An 8,483-nucleotide genomic window follows, 5' to 3' on the forward strand; every position below is an offset into this window, starting at 1 on the left:
TTGTGCACTTAGAGGAATAATATTTATTTCAGGAATACATCATAATGGAAAGACAAAATAATTAAAGATTTATATAATTTCGAGATACAGAACGTATAGAAATCAATATTCTGAGCATTCATCAGTGGAAACAAAAGCAGCTGTTATACGGCTGAATATGGGGGTAAACATATTCTGAATGGCATTTCGGGAAATAGCTTTAGGTCTCTGTCAGAGCTCATCTGTTCCTGCTGGCGGACGGGTGTTTTCGCGCAGTCTCTGCAACAATTGACCGTTTCCAGTCGGTGAGAGATCTCAAAAACGCCTCGACCAACATAAGAAGCGCACACTCTAGTTATTGAGGAAATGTACGACAACGTGAGGTCACGAACTGTCCTGTTAATTGGTGGGGCGATGGAAGCCCAAAAAATATGGCTTGGCCGCGGGTTTCAGACAGTCATAAATGTAAAGTTGGTTCATTAAAATATCGGATATGCTGGCTAAAGTGAATGGGGATGTATCCATTCGCACCTCATGTCATCAAACCAGGTGTAAAAAAAATGCATCTTCATATTATTTCTAAAATAATACAATAAAAGAAAAGCAAAACTTTTTATGAGCTCAGATAGGCCGTATTGAATTTTCTTTTACCATCTAAAATGCGCTATTGTTCACATAAACAGTCAGGTAAAATTTAATACGGAATGTACTGCAAAAATATTTAGTAAAATTCTTGCTTCTGTTTTGGATAGGGTTTCCACCTTCGGAGAAATAATTTAATATAGTGGAAATTTCAGATGATATATTCCGTCAGTGATCGTAGGTATTTAAAAATCATCTCCAAGACAGAGTTTCACGTTTCTCTATTTTTGCAATCAGATATATTGCGATCACTTGTTTCTAAAATACGTAAAATATCCTTTTGTATAAAGATAAAATTTAAAAAGTTCATTTCGAAATTTGAAAATTCCTGGTTTTCCAGCTTATCGGTTTTTTAAATCATATGCTTGGTCAAACGACATATGGTTAGCTTGTAGGGTCCAGGTGGATTAACTTCTGTCCGAATACAGGAGTAGTAGGAAACTACACAGCAGAATGGTTCAAACCCTTTATTAACTCTTTAAAATTTACATTTAACAAGATAAAAGTGAGGAACTCTATAACCTAATAAAGGAATGTTGCAAGGGGATAAAGAATAGCAAATAAATCTGGCCTAATAGCTCAGATTTATTTAATTATTACATGACGTTTTAATACATATATTACAATACTGAAATTTGGAACAGCTACCAAGAAATAAAGAAAGGTGCAGATATATAGTTTACAATATGCCAGGGGGGAAAAAGGCATGAAAAAGAAAAATTAATTTAAAGATACAGTTAATTAACATGTAGCATGTAGTTGTAAAAATTGCATTTAATATGTGGATATAAAAATTGTTAAACGTATATTTAAAATAATAGTTTGCGAATCCTGTATACCTCAAAGCAATTAAAATGAAATTTTTGGTTGAGGCAAAAATCCAAAAAATAATTTTTGTAATTAAATATGACTTTTTTGGTCGAAATGTAGTTAAACATTTTATTGTTTGTTTATCTTTTAAAATCAAATATTTTTTCTGGTCGTAAACATACAACACTTTACTGCAATACAAGATACTTCATGATGAGTAGATATGCCATCGCAGATCTATTTTTATGAATCCTTTTCAACATTTTTTCATAATTTAAAATATTTTTCATGTACATATAAATATGTACCATATGTCATTATTTGTTTGACAGATTTGTAAACAGAGAATGCGCAGAAGACGTAGACCTTGGTAAAATCCGTTTGAAAAAAGGATTAGCCATACAAGTGCCTGTATTTAACCTACACAGGGATCCAGAACTATGGGAAGATCCAGATGAATTCAAGCCTGAAAGGTAGGTTTAACTGATGAAGCTTTAGCAAGTATTGTATAGAGAAGATTACGCTACACGTATTTTAACGCTGTTTTTGCTTCTGTGAGGGAAGTTATATGGACATGAATTTATTAATGTTATTTAAATTTTTAGGTTTTCTCCCGAAAATAAAGAAAAGCTTAATCCACTGGCATACCAGCCCTTTGGAGCTGGACCTAGAAATTGCGTTGGTATGAGATTCGCTTTAATGGAAGCTAAGCTAGCGTTAGCGAGACTTCTGTCGAAGTATAAACTGAAACCTTGTGCAGAAACTGATAATGTAAGTAAACACTGAAAACGCTAATTTGTAATTAAGGGAAATTTCTTAAAAGGTGAATCTAATTGCATCGAACAAGTTTTACCGTTTATTCATTTCTACGGCCGCGAGATATGTTTAAATTCATTTTTTTTTTAGATTAGAAACACCGATTTTAAATGTATGCGTTCAGCAGCGGCCGAGCGGTAAAGTCCTGAACACTGGTGGTTCGGTTCGGGGTTCGAATTCCAGCGAACGGGCTAACTGCATAGGCGTTTTTGTAGTTTTCCCTATGTGTAACGTGTTTAAGAGCCAGTTCTCCTTAAAACGTCTTCCACAAAGGCATCCCTTCCTTTAGGCAGGTATCCCTCGAGTGCTTTGCATAGTTAAATAAATCAAACTAAACCTTAAATATATGCATTGCACTAGAAATACTCTACACTTCTTTTAATTTCCACCGTCTTTATCAACTAGCTTGCAAATATTTCAACGTTATTGAAAAATCTTCTTCATCCTGCAACTCTTTAACAATTTAGAAATCCACAATAAAGTTTTCATTAATCTTAGAGTTATTTTCATAATATTGATATTGACTTTGAAAAACGAGTACAATGTAGGGGAATTTCGTTAAATTTAACAAATGACGGTTAAAATTTGTTTGCATATTTAGAGACTAATATTTCACAGCTAAATGAGTGTCAGTAATTATTTTTACAATTATAGCAGGATTAGCAACATGATTAAAAACGAAAATCAAAAGATTTTGTATAGTTAGCAAGAGGATCTTGAAAACACAAATCAATAAAAATTCATTCAAAGAATGCCAACTACGTTCTAGAGGCATGCCGTACATTACTTATATGCTGAAACATAAGAGTCACTCTTTCCTTAACTGCTCAAATTTTGAATTTATTATCAGTACCTGAATTTACTGTTAATAACTGAAGACTTCATTGTGAACACAAGCTACATGTTCATTATAATATACACTTATTAACGCATATGGAAGATAATCCGCTTTAAGATCCCAAGGAAAACAAAATTTCTTGTTTAATAAGTTCATTTTATGGCGTTCCATTTACACTCAAATCATTTTCCGCTTTTTCTGCTTAAAAGTGTCCTACTAGCATCAGGAACAATGTCTTAAACGCTTCCATAGCATATATATATATATATGTGTGTGTGTGTGTGTGTGTGTGTGTGTGTATGTATGTTACGGTGAAACACCAAAATCTGGAGAATGTCGACTTTCACCGGTGAATGTCAACATTCACATAGTCTCTTGGTGTATGTCCGAAATATTTTCCAAATACTCTTATTTCTGACTTACACCGGTCAATGTCGACTTTCACCATGTACTAATGGTGAATGTTGAACATATAACAATATTATATTTTCTTCTCCGTAATTCAGTCGCGAATAAACGCACTTGAGACTTGAAATAAGAACTTAAGAACATGAGAACCTAAAACACACAATACATTCAAAATGAGAAAGGAAAATAATAGATGTTAAAAACTTACTTAATTATACAGTACGTTCTCAATGAGAAAATAAAATAACAGTAATAAAAAACTCACTAAATTATGTGATTCAAATCTTATTTGTTGCAACAACTTAAACTATTATGGCACTTTATGACCTCTCTTTTCGACTTTCGCCAGAGCATATCTGTGATTGTCGACATACACCGGTGAGGGTCCGAATATACAAGAATGTAGTGAAATATTCGGTCTTTAACCGACGTATTTGGTGAATGTTGATATTCTCCAGTGAAAGTCGACATTCTCCAATTTCGGTTTTTCACGGTAACATATGTTTGTAATATTTTCATTAGATCAACGTTGGAAATGATGAAGCTTAGCAATCTGGTCACATCAGAGTCCGGGTGTTGTCGTAGCGAAGTGGAAAACTTCAGAATTGAAGACACAGAAGAAATTAACTTTTTAGTTTCGTCTTTTTATTCAATGCAAATGGTATACTAGATTACTAAGCTTCACTATTTCCAATGTCGATCTAATTACATATATATATATACGTACACTCGTGCTCAAAAAGTAAGCCAAAACGAATGCTAAAAGGAAAAGTAAAAAAGGGGACTAAAACCTACAATTTACGTATGAGGTACAGGCTGCATCGTGGAATGGAAAAATTCAACCATAATTAGCATTAAACGCAATCCTGCTGTCACACCACAATGCCTTAAAAGGGCATAAAATGAGTCATGTGTGAACTGGAAAAAAGCAGCTTCAAGTCTAACATACTCAAGCATCAATAATGTGTTTATATTACCTATGTATTTTATAATAATAACTATATTTTCAGAAGGGATCATGGTGCAGATTTGTCTAAATATTCACGAATTTTCAAATGTAAAACAAAATTTCTTCTGTTTTCTATTTCGATAAATCTATTGATCTAAATAGTGAAATGAGTGAGAAATAATTTGCTGCCTGATGTTCCATATGATCAAATGAATTTCCGTCTTCATTTTTATACCATTCAATGAGTGTGTGTTTGTTTTAGTGTTTATTTTGATTTGGTTGCGCTGAAACAAAAAACATTGTAATAAAATATCCAATAAAAAATTTTCAGTAATATTAAATTGCATTTGTGTATTTACAGGAGCCTATAACTTTGAAGATAGCTACGATATCTATAAATCCTAAAAAAGGAATTCATCTGAAGGCCATTCCGTTATAATAATTACCAAAAATTATGAAACTGTTTAGCAGCTGTAAATAGAGAAATGAAAAGTTAAAACTATTTCGGAGTACAGTGTTTCCATTATGAAGCCTGTTAACATTGTTGAGATTTGTGATATTTTTATTTTTGCAGTTCATATGTTTGAAGAATAAATTAAATAAACTTTTATGGTTAAATATATCGTGTTTTTTCTCCTTACATTTCGAATCTACAGCCTGCAATATTTTTCTTCTATTGAGCTTTTATAAATACGTCTTCAGTTTTGACCGCATGAAAGAAACAAGTAATGCATAAACCATGACGGGCAAGTTATAGGTTTAACATTATTGGGGAAGAGCAGTGAAATTAAGAAACAAACAGATAAGTTTGCAAAGACAGATGCACTCATCAGTACAACTGTTTCCTTTACTTTTGGGCCCACCAGCGGCCGAGCGGTAAAGTCTGAACACTGGTAGTTCGGTCTGAGGTTCGAATCCCACGAACAGGCCGGCTGCATGGGCGTTTTCGTGGTTTTCCCCATGTGTAACGTGTATACGAGCCAGTTTCCCTTAGAATGTCCTCCACGAAGGCATCCCCCCCTTAGGCAGATAGCCCTAGTGTGCTTTGCCATAATTAAATACACACCTTTACTTTTGGACGTGCCTTCTTTTTTTATACTACTTGACTTCAGCTGTCCTGGTCAATTCACAAGCAGCATAGTTCCATGTAACCCGAGATAGCCAAAGCGAAATGCTTGAGCCGAAGACACCATCTACACGATGAAATGAGCTGGAGGGCTGTCGGGATGCAGCCAGCTAGTGCAAGATAATCCCCTGTTGCGAAAGAGCTGAATTTGCATCGTTGTGGAATCGGTAGGCTGAGGAATCTCAATTTAACAGCCAGAATGATACCCAAAGGACAATGTTATGGCGAGAGCCAGGCACACGCCATCGGGTAGCAAACATCGTTGAAAGAGACCATTACAGAAAAGGAAGCTTTATTGTATGGAGTGGGATAGCAACGAATGGCCGCACCACTCTCTACATGATTCCTGTTAGTTCCGTCACAGTCATCCGATATTGCGACGAAATTTCACACCCTTTTGTGCATTCTTTTATCTCTGTAATGGGTAGACTTGAAGTCTTGAAGCAGCATAGACTAGAAGTAGCATGGGACGAGTTGCTAGTTTCTGTCATCCAAGCCCAGTTCGACTCCACGCCTAATGGGGTAAGGGCCGTTTTAGCTGCCAGGGATGCAGCTGTTTTTACTGATTTCGCACTCCTGCAAACCTCCAAAATGCTAATGAATTTAATCATTTTGTTTTCATGCCATACTGTTTACGTGCAATAAGTATTTTTTTTTTTTTTTTACTTCTTTGTACGAAGTAAAAAGGAAGTATTGTAATCGCGAAAAGTTTCAGGCATCATATTTCAACGCAAATGTCCATTTTCACCGCTATCGAAAGCAATTTAACGATGTTTTTGTGTGACATCTGTACGTAAGGACAGGATAAAGGACTCCCGAAGAATTGTAAAACTCCCCAAAAATTGTAAAACTAATTTAAAATGAATTCTGAAGATAATTATTCGTGGCGCCTGTGGGTACGTTAACGCTTGTAAGTGAACCTAGCGCCAGAGTGCCGCTATGGTAAACAAATATAATGAATTTTAAAGAGTGCATTTATTCTATTGTGGTTTATGCGCTATCAACGAAGTAGATTTAATTCAATCCAATAAGTTTAAATGAAATGCAAGGAAAAATGGGTATAATTTAATATTCCGTACAAGGAAGTCATGTGGTGCACACATCATATTTTTTATATTTGCTTTCATGGTGTTGCAATTTTAATGACTAGCAATGTAGATTTGAGGGAATCAATGTTAAATATTAAGAAATGTTCCAAAATTTCCGAAATGACAAAAACATAAATGTTACACTACATTTCAAAGTTATAAAGTTTAACAAGCTTACGATACGCTTTTTTGAGTAAATATTTTAACGAGATCTAATTTCTAAAACAGTTATATGGTATTTATCCCGCCTTCTTGGCATGCCTTCGAGCTGTGGTGGTCTACACGCTGGGCACGTATTCCAGAGGTCCGTGGTTCGATTCCCGGCACAGGCGTTGCTGTTTTTCATCTCTCCTGCTTCCAATTAACATAATGTCTCTACACAGTTTAATGGTAATAATTAGTGGGCAGCTTTTTATGCAGTACCTTGTCATTATATTAGCTAATATTATTCTCTCTCTTTTCTTCATACTGGGAAATTTGCTTAATTTCATGATCTTTACCTTTTTGGAGGATTTCTTTAGAGAAACTGGTTGATATTTTCCTTACATATTAGGTAAACCCCGAAAGTACTTATCCAGCCCGTACAACCAATCAGTATGGAAGAATCCATTATCTACCACGGTTTTTGGTATCTGAATTCTTGATGGAAGGATATAGTAAAGAGAGCTGGGAATGCAACTGTTGCATTTATTTAGCACTTTTCCGCAGATTTTGTGTCACACGAGAATTTTATAACAACACAAATGAATTAAATTTTAATTTAACTTTATATGCAAACTTATGGCTTTGAGAATCTGAGGTTCAGAAAATAAAGACAGACTAATGCATAAGTATGATGAACGGACTATATTTTTTCAAAGAAGAAAACATTTACACAGCAGCACTAAACACTTAGTGAAAAAAATTCCATTTGACTGAGAATTAAAATGATTGTTGAAATAGCAATCAGCCGAAAATGAGTCATGTGTGAACTAGAAAAAAGCAGCTTAAAGTCTAACATACTTAAGCATCAATAACGTGTTTATATTACCTATGTATTTTATAATAATAACTATATTTTCAGAAGGGATCATAGTGCAGATTTGTCTAAATATTCACGAATTTGTAAATGTAAAACAAAATTTGCTTCTGTTTTCTACTTCGATAAATCTATCGATTTAAATAGTGAAATGAGTGAGAAATAATTTGCTGCCTGATGTTCCATATGATCAAATGAATTTCCGTCTTCTTTTTTATACCATGAAATGAGTGTGTGTTTGTTTTAGTGATTATTTTTATTTGGTTGTGCTGAAACAAAAAACATTGTAATAAAATATCCAATAAAAATTTTCAGTAATATTAAATTGCATTTGTGTATTTACAGGAGCCTATAACTTTGAAGATAGCTGCAGCATCTATAAATCCTAAAAAGGGAATTCATCTGAAGGCCATTCCGTTATAATAATTACCAAAAATTATGAAACTGTTTAGCAGCTGTAAATAGATAAAAGGAAAAGTTAAAACTATTTTGGAGTACAGTATTTCCATTATGAAGCCTGTTAATATTGTTGAGATTTGTGATATTTTTATTTCTACAGTTCATATGTTTGAAGAATAAATTAAATAAACTTTTATGGCTAATTATATCGTGTTTTTTCTCATTACATTTCGAATCTACAGCCTGCAATATTTTTCTCCTGTTGAGCTTTTATAAATACGTCTTCAGTTCTGAACTCATGAAACAAACAAGTAATGCATAAACCATGACGGGCAAGTTATAGGTTTAACATTATTGGGGAAGATCAGTGAAATTAAGAAACAAACAGATAAATTTGCAAAGACAGATGC

At 34.0% G+C, this 8,483-nt stretch overlaps 1 protein-coding gene across 2 annotated transcripts in view; it reads left to right on the top strand.

Moving 5' to 3' along the window:
* Nucleotides 1–8,276, top strand: part of LOC118194578 (cytochrome P450 3A24-like) — a 44,809-nt gene extending 36,533 nt beyond the window's left edge. Inside the window, exons 12-14 of one of the 2 annotated variants that reach the window (XM_035365743.2) lie at nt 1,764–1,904; nt 2,037–2,202; nt 8,020–8,276. In XM_035365743.2, coding sequence (XP_035221634.1) covers nt 1,764–1,904; nt 2,037–2,202; nt 8,020–8,097 — 385 coding nt within the window. In that variant the 3' untranslated portion in view covers nt 8,098–8,276. Of the gene's footprint in view, nt 1–1,763; nt 1,905–2,036; nt 2,203–4,803; nt 5,051–8,019 lie in introns of those variants that run through there. The other variant, XM_035365744.2, reaches the window with a different exon arrangement.
* Nucleotides 8,277–8,483: the final 207 nt, after the last annotated feature.

This window comes from Stegodyphus dumicola, chromosome X1 (genome assembly GCF_044657685.1).
Source record: "Stegodyphus dumicola isolate Sdum_Otavi_A_Nest chromosome X1, ASM4465768v1".
Lineage (NCBI taxonomy): Eukaryota > Metazoa > Arthropoda > Arachnida > Araneae > Eresidae > Stegodyphus > Stegodyphus dumicola.